An 18,398-nucleotide genomic window follows, 5' to 3' on the forward strand; every position below is an offset into this window, starting at 1 on the left:
TATAAGCATCATCCCTATACATACTGAAATCCTCAAGAATTATGACAAGTGTAACACTGAAGAGAGTGACAATGCCCTGGGCACTGAAACCTCTGGGCCAGGAAGTAACTCAGGGATCAGAAGATGCCTACTTTGGTTGTACGTATACTGGTTGGGGGTACCGGCCTGTGACATGAAAATCAAAGATGCGGTTTTGAGGTAGAAATAAAGGAGAATGGTAATGAGCGGCAAGAGGAAGATAAGGTGTTTGGGAGAAAAAAAACCCAGGTGTCACTAAAGATGGCTGGAGAGGAAGCAGTATCTGCACAGCCCTCTGAGTCTAAGCTCTTTAAATGTATAAAAACATTAAGATGAAGGGACACTTGGGTGGCTCAGTGGGTTAAGCCTCTGCCTTCAGCTCAGGTCATGATCCCAAAATCCTGGGATAGAGCCTGCATCAGGCTCTCTGCTCAGCAGGGAGCCTGCTTCCCCCTCTCTCTCTGCCTGCCTCTCTGCCTACTCGTGATCTCTGTCAAATAAATAAATAAAATCTTTTTAAAAAGATTTTAAAAAATTAAGATGTAAAAGAATATTAAACAAAGAAATTACAATTCTAAGTAGTAATAATTGCATTTTTGTGGGTGAAAGGTCACTCTGACAAATTGTAAGCAATCACAGAGAGATGCTGAGCAATGGTTCTCAAATTACAATCAGCCAGGGGAGGTGGATAAAATGCAGATTCCTAGGTCTCACATAGTAACACTGGAGCAGAATCTCTGACAGCCTAAAGAGGACCTCGGGGATTCTTAAGGACACTGGAGAACCAACGGCACAGACAGAGGAGGGGAGTGGCAGATGAAAGGGTAAAGTGTGACAGTCCTGCGCTGTTGCTTCATCTACCTTTGGCAGTGTTAACTCGCCACCTCCCTTACGTTGTTAATAAAAAAGTCAGCAAAAAGGGGGTAAAGGGCGTACTACATCTAAATGGGAACTGAGGATAAACAATCTGATATGCACAGTACTCTGTACAAAAAGCCATGTACTTTCAACATTTACTCAGCCCCAATTCTGTTGGGCGATAAATAAGACAAGGACACTGCCCACGGAAGACTGCTAGGAAATGGTGGTCAATACTTCTCAATATTGGTATTCTGGGTACGATAACTCTTCCTGTATGGAATGGTCCTCGGCATTCCCTAGTTTAGTGCCCCTAGTTCCTGTTCCCTCAACACCAGTTTCACTCCCAGTCATCTGAACAACCAAAGCAATGTCTCCATACATTTCCAAATGCTCTCAAAGGGTGGTACTGCCCTAGTGAGAACTACTGATAGATACCAAGTAACCCCATCAGCCCCAGGGGACCAGATGATGACAGGATGTACCTCTGATAGCTCCACGGCAGTCCTGGAGATGGTAGAAAATCGGTTTCAGAACTAGGACTATTAGAAACAGCACCTTCCTACAGGAAGGCTGACAACCACTACGAAGAAATTATTACTATGAACATACCTCTATTTTTCCAGTTAACCTCTCAATTTCAGAACGATCTTCCCTGTGATTTTTGGCATTTCCTCTGAAGTCCCTTATATGCTTTTTCTGTAGTTTTTCATAGCTTCTCTTCAGTCTGCCTAACTGTAGACACAGTTATTTCTAGACTTAAAATTTAAGAATTTGTAAACAGTGGTGGTGGAACAAATTGGTATCATGAAAGCAAGAGCAGTGCTAAACAGTACTATTGAAAATAGACTGAGCGTGTTAGATTTGCAAATTAAATACAAAACAATTCAAACCTGCATATAAAAAATAAACACTAGAAGAGAAAGATACTGCATCAAAGAAAAAAACCAAGGGAAAAATACTCTTTAAACAAAACTTTAGCTTTTATTACAATAGCCTTGCACTTAAGGACCCCATAAACCACACCCAGGATAAAGACAGCAAATAAAAATTCCTCCCCTGTGGTTCTTGAGCCATTCTCCTGTGGAACACTGATATTCAATAAGCAGGACAGGAGTATTGTGGAATTAAATAAAAATAAAAGCAGTGTTTTTTTCCCAATCTGAGGAATAATATTAAATTGCTAGGATTTTCTTACTTTCCTTATTTATCCCAAAATGCTTCTGAATATATTGGATTCTCCACTACTTAAAATCTAGTAACTGATTTAACTTAAAAATTAAAATATCGGGGCACCTGGGTGGCTCAGTGGGTTAAAGCCTCTGCCTCCAGCGCAGGTCATGGTCCCAGGGTCCTGGGATCAAGCCCCGCATCGGGCTCTCTACTCGGAAGGGAGCTTGCTTTCACTGCCCGCCCCCCAACCCCCGCCTGCATCTCTGCCTACTTGTGATCTCTGTCAAGTAAATTAAAAAAATCTTTAAAAAAACCTAAAATATCATTATTTCAATATTGATATCAATATTGGTAACAGTATTTCATAGTATTATATAAAAACAGCTTTATTTCTTTCAGGTGCTCAACTGAGAAACACATTTTAGAATCCCTGTTTAGACAGTACCAAACATATAATTTGACAAGACTCTTTTGCCTGGATTCACAGAACAGAGAAATAGATTTCTACCCCTGTGTCTCCCATGGATTATATACTTCCGACTTTATCAAGTAGAAACGGGCACATTAACCACATATAGTGGTTAAAGAGAAAGAATTATACAACACATAATAGAATTAAAATCTCACTTCTTCATGTAATTTCTTTAACTCCTGCTTATAGTCCATGGCCATCTCTTGTTTGACTTTTTCATGTTCTTCTAACTGTTGACGCAACATTCCAACCTAGAAGCAAAAAGGTAGTAGTATTTTTCATTACTGGCATTGAAACAATACCCCTGAAACATAAAAAATGGAAATAACCTTTGTACTTATCCATAAAAACAAGTTCTCAATGGTATATGGTAATACCCCACTCCTTAGGAAGTCAAACATCTAATTATTTAATAAACTTTCTAAAATCTCTAGGTTTAAATGGAAACTTGCTATTTGATTTATTCTCCCTAATAATTTTTATTTTTAAAAAAACTCATTAAAAATTAGATACACAAAGTTATAACAACATTGGAAACTAAGAATACTGAACAAAAATCAGTGAGGCTTCAAGAAAAAAAATAAATAAATTAAAGAACAGAATAGTAATGTCAGGTAGAAAGATACCAGGAGCCTAGAAACTTTATCATTTACCTCACTTCAGAGAAATCAGTTCCACCAACCAAAGTAAGGACGCTATCCTAAACCATTCTTCAATAGTTTAATACCAGCCACAGCTGGTTCATGACCAGCCCTCACCTCCATCAATACCCATCAGTCTCTCTCTAAGTCTCTCCATAACTGGTTAGAATTTCATCTATTAGTAAGTGAGGAGGGAGAGGGAAAATGGGGAATACTAGGTAATAATCACAATATAGAATGGCAATTTCAAAAACAAAACAAACAAGAAACAGATCTTAAAACTTCTCATCATTCATCTATATGTGGAATCTAAAAAACAAAACAAGCAAACAAAACAGAACAGAAACAGATAATCAGCTCACTTTGGGGTACCAGCTGAAAAGACGCCTCTTCCTAGTACCCCGCCAGTACCAGGTGGTGGGTATTATAGAGGGCACGGCTTGCATGGAGCACTGGGTGTGGTGAAAAAATAATGAATACTGTTTTTCTGAAAATAAATAAATTGGAAAATAAAAAAAAAAAAAAACCAGAAACAGATTCATAAATACAGAGAGCTGATAGTTGCCAGAAATAAGGAAGGCAGTGGGATGGGTAAAACAGATGAAGGGAATTAAGAGCTACTAACTTTCAATTATAAAATAAATAACTCTCAAGGATAAAAAGTACTACATAGAGAATACAGTTAATAATACTATAATAACTTTAAATAATATTATATTTTATATATATTATAATTATATAATACTATAATAATTTTGGTGACAGATGATAACTATAGTTTTGGTGAGATTTCATCAAGTATATAAATATCAAATCACTATGTTGTACACCTGAAACTAATATAATATTGTATGTATTAATTTAAAATAAAAATATCAATCACCAAATGCCTTAGCACTCATATTCTAATAAGCAATATCAATAAAGGAGAAAATAGAGACATCTAAATCTTTGGAGCAATAAAAGTTCTCACCACACCCACAAAAATTTTGTAAGTACATAGGGTGACAGAGGGTAACTAGACTTACTGTGGTGATCACTTCACAATATATACAAATGCTGAATCATTACATTGTACACCTGAAACTAGTATGTTTTATCTCAGTTTTAAAAACCAGAAACAAAATTCTTACAAGAACAATTTTGCTGTATCTTTATAAACACCAAATAGTTGACTTTATTTTTACCCAGTTGGACAATTTTCATCTTTAATTAGGCCACTGTATGCAATTACATTTAAAGGACCTACAAGGTTTCGCCCATTATCTGAAAATAGAGTGTTCCTGTGAAACCTTCTGCAAGTCAAAATGGCTACAGCAAAGAACAGTGATCATTTCATGAAAGTAGAAATTCTCTTCAGGTTTCTGTCAGCTAGCAAAAACAGGTAATGATACAAGTCTTTCATAAGAGCAAAGTGGTATCAGGCGCACTTTCAGAGCACAGGGAACCTCCCATCTGGATTTAAATCTCTCATCTTATTAGGTGCAATGTGTACCTACTGAGTTCTATGATTGTCTTCTCACCTTTCTGGCCTCTTTGGAAATTTTAACTTATCATTTCATTTTTCTCCTTTTATTAGATTATAAAATATGTATTCTACTAATGTATCAATATATATACTCTAAACAGTTCTCTTGAGATTAAAACATGGGTTTGCAAGTTAATAAATCTAACATTAGTTGTTTTTACCAATTCCCAAGCAACCCAAGGACTAAAGAAATACTTCTATTCCATTTATACCCCAACTAGACTTAAATGCCATTATAATTCTAAATATGTTAAACTGAAAATGCTACTATTGTTATATCCAGTCAATATTCACTCAGATTCACCCAAATATTTACTGTTGCCTTTCATTTCTTCCTTTATCTCTTGAGCATCGATCTGAGATCACTTTCCTCCTGCCTGAACAATATTTAGTATTTCCTTGGTGTGGGTCTCTCAATGACAGATTCTCAATTTTTATTAATCCGAAAATGTCATTGTTTTATCTTTACTCTGGGTATAGATTTTTGGTTTGGCAGGGGGGGGGGGAAGTCATTTCTTTGTAAGGATCATTCTATTGTCTTCTGGCTTTCACTGTTTTAGCAGACAAGTCAGCTGTTTGGAGCTGTTTGTAGATAATCTTTTTTTCTTCTTAAATAATGTTGTTTTTTCCTTGACTGTTTTTCAGATTTCCTCTTTGTTTTTTTAGTTTTCAACCTAGGTAAATATTTCTTTTTACTTATCTTGCTTGAGATTCTCAGACTTCTTAAATATATGATCTTCTTCACTTTCGGCAAAATCTTAGTTAATTTATCTTCAAATATTGCTTCCATCCAGGTGTAATTTTTTTTCTCCTTCAGGGATTCCAAAAATACTCATATTATACCTTCTCACTGAATTTTCTTTCTCTTATCTTTCCTCTATATTTTCCATCATTTGTCCATGCTTTATACTAAACATTTTCTTCTGACCTATCTTCAAGTTCATTAATTATCTTTTAATCTTTAAAGGCCTTAATTTCAGTTACTTTATTTTTCAATATTATAATTTCCATTCATTTCACTTTTTTTAAAATTTTCCACTCTTTAAGTGCTCAATCTTATCTTTTATCTCCTAGACCACAGTGAACATAGCTATTGCAAAGTCGGAGCATGGTAATGCCAGTATCTAGATTTGCCATGGGCCTGTTTCTATCTTCTGTTGCTTCTGCCTTTTTGCATTTTCGTAGCTTGTCTTTCTGTGTCAGGGGTTACTTTGAGAGGGTACCAAGTGTTGTATTTGCAAAATTATTTGAGGAAACAATTTAAGCCCCAGAATGGTGTTTTCCCCCCTTTGGAGAAAATTTAAGCTTACTTTTTCCAGGTTCCTGGAAGCCTTAGCACTTAGGAGATGCTTAAAGGCAGTGGCACTCTGAGATCACCTTAAACTAATTTCAGAAATTTAAATGCCTGTGGCTGAGTGGTGATTTCAAGAGGGCTTGTTCTATATCTAGCCCATCCTCCCTCCTAGGGTGCTGCCTTTTGGGGTCCCAATCCAAAGTGAGGAGGGGTCAGAGTTGCCTTGGACACCAAATCATTTATTCTCTTAGCACCTTGAAGTTATCAAAAACCTCATTTAGTCTCTATCCCCTGAGCTACCTTCTCTAGTTTCAACTGTCCCAAGCCCTAGGCTCCTCCCTCAACCTCTAGCCAGCAGAGATCTTGGCCTGGTTCTTCACTAGCTTGTTTAGCACTCTACTTCAAGCAAACTTTTTTTTTTCTTTAATTTAGTTTATGTAGTTGGCCTCAGCGGATGGGCTGGCCCAAAATAACTAGCCTGTCCTTACCAGATATTAAAGTCTGAAAGATTCATATTTAACTGAAAACATCCTGAATAATTTACTTTGAAAGCAGAATTCTATATCCAATCAAACTTTCAATCAAATGTAAAAAGAGAATAATGATATTTTATACATGTAAGATCTCAAAAGTATGCTCTACCAAAAATGGAGAAATAGACAAAGACGACAGAATCCAAAGAGACAAAAAGGAGAAAAGCAGGAAAAACTTCAGAATAATGGTGAAAGGAGTTGCCAAAATAACAGCTATCCAGCTAACCTAGAGAATAGTTTATCCTTATTTGAGAATGACAAGCTCCAAAAAAGAGAAAGAAGAAGAAGAAGAAGAAGAAGAAGAAATCATAGATAGGTTACCTGATATATTTGAAGATACATAGAAGACTAACACTTGTGTCAGAGAGTTTGGGAAGAATCAGTGGTAGGTACATTTTTAAAAAGCAAATGAAAATTCCCAGGAAGACAAAAAATTGTTTAAGAAATAAGTTTATCATTACAGTCTCTGACTCAGATGTGAATAATATTTACCATCTTAATGATATAAATACTAAATGCTAATTTAACCAAAAATTAAGATCTATAATCCTGGCAGGATAAGGGGATGTGAATTTTATATAAAAGAGCAAAACTCGGGGCGCCTGGGTGGCTCAGTGGGTTAAGCCGCTGCCTTCGGCTCAGGTCATGATCCCAGGGTCCTGGGATCGAGTCCCGCATCGGGCTCTCCGCTCAGCAGGAAGCCTGCTTCCTCCTCTCTCTCTCTGTCTGCCTCTCTGTCTACTTGTGATCTCTCTCTGTCAAATAAATAAATAAAATCTTTAAAAAAAAAAAAAAGAGCAAAACTCATCTCTTATAGCAGCAAGTCATTAGATAAATAGCTAAAACTGAAAATTCAGAAAAATCAGTATTGAATGCCACTTAGAAACATGGGGAAAATACCAAAAGAAAGAATTAAAGGCACTGAAATGACTGCTTTGGAGAAGCCAGAATCCCACTTTCTGAGGGGCGGGCAGGTGATTACTGGTTTTTCTTACCAGTCTTCCAGAACCATTTCTCTTTTTATTTACTACAAGTGGCAAGCATAAATATTAAATGAGAAGATAAGATTGCTTAATTTTATTTCTGTACCAAGATCCAGTTAATAATGGGCACTCACCTGGGCAGAAAAATAGGAGCTAAGGTTTGAAACTGCCAGTATGGATGATAGAAGAAAGAGCTGAAATAACAGATCGTTTGAGATACAACTGAGTTTTCAGAGAGCTTTCTTAAATAGTAACTCACTCTTCACAACCACCCTGGGACATAAACATTATATCCCAATTTTACACATGATGAAACAGGCTCAGAGATGTTTGACTATTTGTCCAAGGCCAATCAGCAGAAAAGAGACAGAGTTAGGACTCCAAGTTCCTCACTCATTTCAGCAGGTCAGCCTGCTCTGCATGGCATTAGGAGTTATCTGTCACCAGCAGAAACAGTCAAGCCCAACAATGTAATCAGAAAACAGCTAAAGCATTCACTTACAAAATGAACTGTTTATGCTAGTGCTCCCGCAAGCATGATCTGCACATAGGCTGGAGCTGATCACTACAGCAATCCAGCGCAAGATAAGGAGCTTGAGGCAGAATGTGAAGCAATGACATCACCAAACACACTGTTTAGTGCAGCTGGCATTTTTTTACGCAGCAAAACTTTCTATGAAGTGAAGGATGCAATATACTGATTCACAATCTGGTGAAAGCTTTCCATCTCAGTGTCGTTTGAGTAGCACTGGTTCATACCATAGCACAGCTTCTACGCCTAGAACTTTCAAACAAATAAGAATGACAAAAACTTAAAGCTCTATTTTCTAACTCCTATATCAAAGTAGATTATGAGCGTGTTAAAAACCAACACAATTTCACAGAAGAACTCTATGGGATAGAGTCCCATTACTAGCATTTGGTAAAAGCACTTTACTTCTAGAAACTTAATCAACTTTCAGCAACCCAATCAATGAAGCAGTAAATTGACCAGACAGCTACAATTCTAAATTTCTTTTATGTCCCCAGGCCAAAACTGTAATCTTCACATCCTTACCATGGAACCTATCCATTCAATCCCTTTAATTTCTTTTTAAGGTATTAAGTAATGGTAGTAATGCCCCTGAGATTAAAACCAAGCTACAGAAAAAAGTTTAAACAGTCTCAGAGTGACTAAATATTCTCATAATCACACACGAGGGAATTTCTTTAATGGGTTTCTAACAAAATAAATAACTTATATATATATGTATATATATATATACACATATAGTTTTTCTTAGCTAGGAAACCGAATCACTTTGACTTACTAAACAAAACTATTTTTGTTTCACCCCAGGAAAAATAAAGAAGTGGTAGCTAAAGTAGCTTACCAGACAAGGAGCATTGACCCTACCTAAATTACAATGTTTAAAAAATCAAGTATGATTATCATTCCATATATTTTTTTGCCACCTTCTACATCTCTACATGAGGTATAATTTTAAAATACATTCTTTAAGGTCTACTCAAGTTTTAAAATAAATTCCAGTTTAGCAAATGGCATTCACAGAAAACTGAATTTGATGTGGCCAATTATATTCTGTATTGCTTTGATCTAAAGTGCAAATGGCCAGCCACTGAGAGATTCCCCTGACAAGCATAAAGCACTTTTTATGATGACTAATCTTCTCCTTGTTACATGAAACGTTTTTAAAATGACACTCTTGCTATGTGTCATCAAAAGAATCATAATGTCAGTGTGTAGACTCACAGAAGTGTCCCCGAGTAAGCTGAGTCAACAGTACTCATGTGTGGTGATTCTACTGGTAGGAAAGTCCAGCAGAGTGGGGCGTGGCACCGGGGCCTCCCTACAACTTTTCCAACCCTCACATGGACATTGATCCCAGGCATTTAGAAGCAATTCTTGGGCTTAGAAGTGCTTTCTGCTTTCCTTCCAATATTCCATGTTCTTCTTTTTACTGTATCAGCTAAACTGTGAGAAATCGATCAGCATATTAGTAAATTTTTCCCCCAAATCACCAATAACTAGTGGTGGTGGGATTGCAAGTAAGTTTTATTTTTCTCTTTTCTTTCTTTTCTCCCAATTTTCAACAAGGGAAAATAAAAAATTTTTAAAGGGCTTTCTGAATTTCGTTTTAAATCAAACCCAAACAGGCAAGTTACTAAATTTTGGGCTTAACTTTTTTACCATAGCCATAAAATGAAGCCAAAAGCAATGTTCACTAAACTCAAGTCAATGTTAATAAAGGCATGTAATAGGATAACGGCTATACACCCTCTACATTTTCTTAAAGAAGTTAGGTATTATATGTGAGCAAGGTAATATGAAATAAATATTGATATACAAATATAACTTGAAATAAATATTAATATTCTTATGTGTTTTCACAACAAATTCTTCTCCTAAAAGAAACCATGAAAATTAAAATATAATATAGAAACTAACTCGACATACAAATGCTTTTTTCAGCAAATATTTAAGAAACATACTTAGGAATGCAAACTGGTATAGCCACTCTGGAAAACAGTATGGTAGTTCCTCAGAAAGTTCAAAATAGAGCTACCCTATGACCCAGCAATTGCACTACTAGGTATTTATCCAAAGGATACAAAGAGTGATTCATAGGGGCACATGCACCCCATTTAGAGCATCAATGTCCACAACAGCCAAACTATGGAGAGAGCCCAGATGTCCATTGACAGATGAATGGATAAAGAAGAGGCGGGGTGTGTGTGTGTGTGTGTGTGTGTGTGTGTAGACACACATATACAATGGAACATTATGCAGCCATCGAAAAGAACAAAATCCTGCCATTTGCAACAATGTGGATGGAGCTAGAGGGTATTATGCTGAGCAAAATAAGTCAGTCAGAGAAAGACAAATACCGTATGATTTCACTCCTATGTGGAGTTTAAGAAACAAAACAGATAAACATAGGGGTAAGGAAGGGAAAAAAATATGATGAAAATTGAGAGGGAGGCAAACCATAAGCAACTCTTAACTCTAGGAAACAAACTGAGGGATGCTGGAGGGAGGGGGGTGAGGGATAACATAACTGGGTGGATGGGCTTGAAGGCAGGCACGTGATGTAACGAGCACTGGGTGTTACATGCAACTGATGAATCACTAAATTCTATTCCTGAAATTAGTAATACAGTACACGTTAACTAAGTTGAACTTAAACAAAGAATTTTTAAAAAAAGAAACATATTTAATATAAAAGCCAAGGTCAAATACCAAGAAGAGGAGTGAATCAACAGCTTTACCTCTTTGTGTTTCATATCCAACTGACCCCTAAGGGCCTTAAGTTCTCGTTCACGGATGTCCAGGCAAGTTTCGAGAGCGTGTGTCTGCCCTTCCCACTCAGATTTTTTATGAGCCACCATTATGTCAATCTGTTTCATGAGCTCTTGTAGTTCTGCTTCACAGGATGTCAAAAATCCCCTGTAAATAAGAACACATGCCCATGATTTTTTCCTCTTTCCTGTATAAAAATATAGCAGATGTAAAAACCCTGCTGAGGTAGAATGATGTCAATAAAGAACTTATTAGAGACAAAGAAAAGGATTTCTGAGCTTTTCCCTTCCATGTTCATATTAAGGTGATTTCTTATTCCCCTACGTACCTTGCTTTCTTCTAATACCCAACTCTGAAGCCTAAGTCATTCCGTCAAACACAAGACTGATGTCTAAGTCAGGCTTGTGAGCAATGCTTCCACAACCAACAACTAGCCCTTTTGTAATGTTTTAGAAACACTGTCAGGAAGAATCCAGGCAAGCTTGTCACATTTTTAGCTAACCAAAATAAAAAGCTGTTAAAGTGAAGAAGCTATTGGGAAAATGACAATACAATTTTAAGAACTGTTTCAAGAAACGTATCCTTGAGCCAGAAGTATTTCAACTATTTCTTCCCACCTTATTACTAGAAACTTACTGCAACCGACCTTATTGTAAACTGACCTTTGTCCTTCACAGTTACAGGAGATGCCAGATATCTCAGAGGCAGAAAAAGAAGTAGACAAAGAAGTACTGGATTCAAACAGGTTTCCAGAAATAGCCACAGAAAGCTGTAGCTTAGAAGGCTTAAATACTTTTTTATAAAAGCATTTGTTCTTAATGTACAAAACTTCTGAACTTCTACTTTTGCTTTTGAAGAGAAAATTGAGAGTGGGTTGAAAGCAAGCAGCTAGCTCCACATTGCTGAGATAAGGCAAACACCCCACAGAGAGATGCTGTCCACATACAGGACATGGATCAGCTGAGCTTCCACTCAGCATTTTTGCTTCTATACCCAAAGCACAAAATGATCAGAGGCATAACTTGGAAATGCTTTTTAAACTTAGCGAGAGGGGCGCCTGGGTGGCTCAGTTGTTTAAGTGACTGCCATTTGCAACAATGTGGATGGAGCTCAGGTCATCATCCTGGAATCCTGGGATCCAGCCCAGCATCGGGGCTCCCTGCTCAGTGGGAAGTCTGCTTCTCCCTCTGATCCTCCCCTGTCTCATGCTGTCTCTCTCATTCTCTCTCTTTCAAATAAATAAATAAAATATTTAATAAATAAATAAAATCTTTAATAAATAAATAAACAAACTAACTAAATAATTTAGTGAGAAGCTTAAGGTCAATAACAAACTTACCCTTCACGTCCCCGATTCTGTATTCCTTCCAACAAAGCCTCCATCGCCAAATCCTCTTTGGTTTGGCAACTGGGAAAGAAAAAAAAAAAACAATTATTCAGGAGAAAAATACCTTTTTTAAGTTCTAACAGTCCTACTTAAAAACGTAAGAATGTGAAAGCACACAATAACAAATAACTTTGAGAAAACATAGCACTTCTTAGGATGACTGTAGAAGCAGTCAAGGAACACCACTTCAAGAAATATTCAAACCAAATACACTTCAGGCTGAAAGAAAGTAACTTAAAATGATCTGAATTGTGCTGATACTCTCCCCACATGATAGTAATTGTACCTCATTCTTGTACCCTTGTGAACCAGGGGGGCTAGAAGCAGAGGGCAGTGATACAAAGCCTCTCACAAAATGAGTGGAATTAGGCATTACACACATCAGAGGAAAAGTAGATTTTTTTATTTTAAGAGACATTATAAAAAGATTAAATGCCCTGAGCTTGAACTCCTTGGTCCATCATGGGAGATCTTACCCACACCCTTCAGATGACAGGCCAGTGAAGCTTCCTAGAACATTCTCCCTACCTTCAAAGGCAACTCTATAGGCCGTCCCTCCTCTCTACTTCCCCACTGCTAGTCCTTAACAGGTGCCTTCACAGGAGTTACATCGATCCGGAATGAGGTTTTTGCACACACGTTTTCCTTACTATTCAGCCCTCAAGGGCAGAAATTTAACTGTATTCCAGCTCGAGAGCCTAGTGTTTCAGTATGGCACACACATGTTCGATGTTTTTGGCTGAACTTCTCACAATTCCCCTCCCTCTTCCCAACCCCCTTGTACAAGCTGGTCATAGAGAAGGGCATAGTACAGAAAGAAAGGAAGGAGACAGAACAGGCTGCCATAGAAAGGGAAAGTCACACCATGAAGAAAGGAAGGTGAGGAAGAGAGGTGAAAGATCACCCTTCAATTCGGAAATGACAATAGAAGTACCCTTTGCTTAAAAAAAAAAAAAAAAGAGAAGAAGTACCCTTTGCTGGTTTCTCACTTCTACAAAACATCAACCAACGTCAAACTACTTCTCACTCCCAAGACACTGCTTTTTTCCTTAAGCCTTCAAAGGTTCAGCCCTGAATTAGTCTTTAGGTAATTCTCAAAAGCTGTGGTGGAAGGTTCTACCCCTTCGTCCTAATGCCTCATCCAAAAATTGCAATGCTCTGGAAGGGGATTTCTTCATTTAACAGAGAATTCAGTGTCATACTAACCACCAGATACACAAGGATGAAAGACATGCTCCTTTTCAAGGAATTAATAGTCGAGTATGTGAAAGAAAAAATTAACCCAGAATGTTCCCTCAGTATGATAAATGTAGTCACAAAGGTGAGGACAGAGTGTCCTGGAGACAGAGAAGAGAATGGAAGATTGGAAAAATACAACTACTGCATGCTATTTGCATCCACTTCTAAAGTTATAACGGAAGTACTTAACTATTTGTGCACAAATATGGCAGAGACGCTTTTTCTCCAGCTGGCTTATCCTTCACCCTACACCAATGTTAAATCAAATAAACACCTAAAGATAGAGGTTTTCATGTTCTAATCCACCTTCTTTCAAATCCCGATTCCATGTCTTATTCTACTCTGGGGAGCTGCGAGGCAGTGCCCAGTCTACACAGTACATGTGGATAAAAAACCCAGGAGAGAGTCCTATTCTGCAACTAAGTAGCTTTGTGTCCTTGGACTGCAGTTTTTGCATCTGTAAAATGAGCAGTATGAACTATAGTCCCCAAGGTATCATGGCATTCTAGTAGCCAATGTCCACTCTAAGTAGCATGCTCTTGCCTACTGTACATGGATATTTATTAAATCCATAAAAAAGTGCAATTCCTAAGGACAGCACTACTACAGACATTAAAAACTATCATCAGTAAAATTATACTTCTTTAGGTCATTTCATTCTTAAACATTAATATATTTAGCAATATAAATTAGTAACACACACTTAGCAATATATAGTAATAATTTTCTAAATGATATTATTAATAATTAGCAATGTTTACGACAGAAGGTAATAGTCACTGAGTGCACAACTGTTCTGCCTCCTACACACTGTTTAATTCATTCTTCACAACACTCATAAAAGACAGACACAATTGCTTTGAGGAAACTGAGGCTTAGAGGGTTAAATAGGTTGACTACAGAAAACTATACATTAGAGTCATAGGATCAAACTTAAGCAGTAACTTCTAAGTCCCAACCAATGTGCAATCTTCATAAATTTTACAGGATTCCAGATCTTAAAATACCTTAATCTTTCCTTTTGGCTTAATAGTGTCTCCTTGGCAATAAATGAAACCAAACGAAAAAGTCTGGGTACAGGAAAAAATGCAAACTCACCACCATGGACACCAGATGGCAGTAACACAATAGTGAAAATAACCCACACCTTGGGAAATTGCCATTTCAGAAGTAAAACTAATGGTCCAAGACTAAAACAGAGATCTCTGTTTTTAAAAATTGGGGGTGGAGGACCAGCAACATTCTCTCTAGAAAATGATCTAAGGTGTAATGTGTTTCTTTACCAATACCTTCACCATCTATTTGAACAGCTGCCAAACACCATCAGTTCTCATTGTTTAGGGTCAGGTAAATAGCAAGGGCTCAGATTTTCTGTGGACTCTTCTCATCTGAGTTTCTCACAACTAGATCACCGCCTCCTTCCTAACCACACCGAGCCTCATTCACCTCTATATACTATGTCACTCTGCTTTCTTCTTTTGCCTGTGCCATGTAATAGCGATGTAAAGTTAGATACTCTTTGTTCATAATAATAAATGCAAATTTACTCACCATTTGATAATCTACTACTCCTTGCCACTAACGTAAAATGCTAACTGGTTACATAAAAACTGTGTAGCTCTACAACTGTCACTTCTGCAGTTACACCAAGACCTCAACAAATGTAACTTATTAATTATAACTCTTTTAAGTTATTTATTGTAACTCTCCTTTGGAATGAAGGCTATTTTAAATCAGTGAAATCTAGAATAGAAGAATTAAAGGGAACACAGGGTAGGAAGCATGGAAAACACACTTTAAATCTTAGGGGAAAAAGAATCCAGATAGGCTATCTAATAAAAGGCAAAGCTTTGAAATTCATTAGCATACTGGAATTTAAGAGCTAGAAAGGATTTGAAGGACTCCTCTTTAAACTCTTCATTTACAGATCAGGAAAAATATTCCAAGTATAAACCCATGATCAAATTACTCACAAAATGGGACACAGGAAGAAAATAAAATCTCTGGATAGAATTATGAATTAATGTGTACTAACAGAAGGGATATGCTACTTAACAAGTCTCATTTAAAGGAGGCTAACAATGCTCCGTCCCTTACTGTCTTGGCATTACCATGATTACAAAGATCTATGGCTCTGTCAGAATTACTATGGTTGATAAACTGGCTGCTCCAATAAATAATAATTTACCATTGCCCAGAAAAGTTCCTACTTAAACTTAAGGTGGAAAAAAAAAAATCACAGATACAGTAACAAAGAAATTTTCCAAATAAAAGTGGAATTTTTCAAACACTAATCAAACTATGGCTCAAAATCCAGAAAGAATAAGGAGGAAGCTAAGAAATCAGAGTAGGTAAAAATACACTTTTACGTAGGAAAATTGCATAAGCGAAGTCTAAAGACCACAATATTTGAAAGTTTCATCAGAGAGGATTATTTATCCAAATATATAAAAAGCGTCTAAAAATTGAGGAGAAGGGATGCCTGGGTAGCACAGTCAGTTAAGCATCCAGCTCTGGTTTTGGCTTAAGTCATGATCTCATGGGTATTGAGGTCAAGGCCCTGTCTGGCTCTGTGCTCAATGTGGAATTTGCTTGAGTTTTTCTCTCCCTTTCCCTCTGCTCCTCCCCCAAGCTCGCTCACTCTCTCTCTCTAAAATAAATAAATCTTGAAAAATAATAATAAAATAAAAATAAAAATTGAGGGGGGAAAAAGGAATCTATAAAAAAAGCACACAAGTTACGAACAAGTAGTTCACAAAAAAAGAAATGCAAATGACCTTAAACATATAAGATCAGCATTACTTACAATAGTAAAGATATGGAAGCAGCCCAAGTGTCCATAAATTGACAAATGGATAAAGAGGTGAGACAAATATACAGATAAATATACATAGACATAATGGATTGATATACATATCTCCATGGATATATACATATGACAGAATATAAGTCAGCCATAAAAAATGAAATCTTTCTATTTGCAATGACATGGATGAAGATAGAGAGTATAATGAGTATAATGCTAAGTAAAATAAGTCAGAAAAAGATAAATACCATATGATTTTACTCATATATTTAAAAAACAAAACAAATGAGCAAAGGGAAGAAAGAGACAGAGAGAGAGACACAAACCAAGAAACATACTCTTAACTATAGAGAATAAACTGATGGTTGCCAGAGGGGAGGTAGGTGGAGAGATGGGTGAAATAGGTTTGGGGATTAGGGAGTGTACTTGTCCTGATGAGCACTGGGTGATGTATGGAATTGTTGAATCACTATTTTGTACACCTGAAATTAATAAAACACTGTATGTTAATTAATGGAAATTAAAATAAACACTTAAAATTAATTAACTAAAACACATGAAAAGATGCTCTATCTTGTTCACAAGAAGAGAAATACAAATTTAAAATACACCAACTTACCTTTTCTTCTGTATTTAGATTAGCCAAAACTCAAAAAATGGACAATATGCTCTTATGACAAATTATATTTATGGGGAAAAGGGTCCTCACGTACATTATAGACAGGAGTGGAAAATGATACAATTTCTATTGAGATTTTGGCAATACTTAGCACCTAAAAAATATGCCTTTATCCTTTGATCCAACAACGCCACTTCTAAGAAGCTTTCCCAAAGCCACAATGGCAAAAATACAAAATCACATATGTACAAGGACACACAGTACAGCACTATATGCAACAGTTGCACACAACACAAATCCTATCAACAGGGACTAATTGAATATTCATCTACCAGTGGAATATTATGAAGCTGTAAAAACAATAACATACTTCTTAGGAGGATCTACAAGGCATATATTACTAGGGGGGAAAAGCAAGCAGATAATGCATTTGTTTTTATGGAGGGATAAACACAAGCTACTAAATATGATACCTATAAGAAAGGGAACTAGGGAGTGCCTAAGTGGCTCAGTCAATTAAGCATCTGCCTTCTGCTCAGGTCATGATCCCAGAGTCCTGGGATCAAGTCCTACACTGGGCTCCTTGATCAGAGCCCAGATCAGTTGGGAGTTGACTTCTCCCTCTGCTCCGCTCCTCTGCTTGTCCTTTCTCTCTCTCTCAAAATAAATATTTTCTTTTAAAAAAGCAAAAGAAAGAAAGAAAGGAAGGAAGAAAGGAAGAAAGAAAAAGAAAGAGAACTAGGGTAGAGAAAAGAGGAATGAACACTAAACTTTTCTGGATATCTGTGTTTTATAGTACTAGTTTTATATTAATGTTTTACATATAATAAATCAAATCCAAATGGGGGGAAAAAAAGCAGTTTGGAAAAATTGGAAACAAAATTAAACAAATCAACTATCAATTAGATATCAAGGTGGAAAACTAACCATATAATAAAATGTTTCACATACCTTTAAAATGCAATAATTCTATTGTACTTATAATCCCAAGTGGAATATAACTAAAAATAAAAAATAACTGCAAAGAAATCCTAAAAACTATTCAGGAATCATATTGTTAATAATAAAATTGGTATAATCTGAAATCAATATATGTAATATAGGATAGGAAAAAAAGTAATTATATTAACAATATTAGGTTCCAAGATTTTCAGCAAGACAAAAAGACCCAAGCATAAAAACAAATATAAAAAATAAAATTAAAATATAAGTATCAGTATGAATTCTGTATATTTAAATATATATGTATTTCCTAACTCTGGCCACTGTAAATCCTAGAACCACCGACCAACCTGGCACCATGAGCACCTCTAGCACCCAGACTAGGGTCTCTAAATACCATCTCCCACCCAAAGGAACCAGGGCTTTTTGGTAGCCATTAATGTATAAATGATGAAAGAACATGTTTTACCAGAAAATAGGGAAATGAATTATCAAAGACTACTGACCATATGAAGATGGACAGGAGCCAACATAAAGAGGTGCCACTGACCAAAGGCAGAACAATTTGAGTATTTAAAAAAAAAAAAAAAAAAAAAAGACTGCA

The 18,398-nt window shown here is 36.5% G+C and overlaps 1 protein-coding gene across 8 annotated transcripts in view; it reads right to left on the minus strand.

The window, feature by feature from the left end:
- CEP63 (centrosomal protein 63) overlaps positions 1–18,398 on the minus strand; it is a 58,456-nt gene that overhangs the window by 36,994 nt on the left and 3,064 nt on the right. For 7 of the 8 annotated variants that reach the window (XM_044252317.1, XM_044252322.1, XM_044252319.1 and 4 more), the window contains 4 exons: positions 12,141–12,209; positions 10,771–10,948; positions 2,677–2,772; positions 1,489–1,611 (listed from right to left, as the gene is read on the minus strand). In XM_044252317.1, the coding sequence (XP_044108252.1) occupies positions 1,489–1,611; positions 2,677–2,772; positions 10,771–10,948; positions 12,141–12,184 (441 nt within the window). In that variant the 5' untranslated portion in view covers positions 12,185–12,209. Of the gene's footprint in view, positions 1–1,488; positions 1,612–2,676; positions 2,773–10,770; positions 10,949–12,140; positions 12,210–18,398 lie in introns of those variants that run through there. The other variant, XM_044252320.1, reaches the window with a different exon arrangement.

Source organism: Neovison vison, chromosome 6 (genome assembly GCF_020171115.1).
Source record: "Neovison vison isolate M4711 chromosome 6, ASM_NN_V1, whole genome shotgun sequence".
Taxonomy (NCBI): Eukaryota; Metazoa; Chordata; class Mammalia; order Carnivora; family Mustelidae; genus Neogale; species Neogale vison.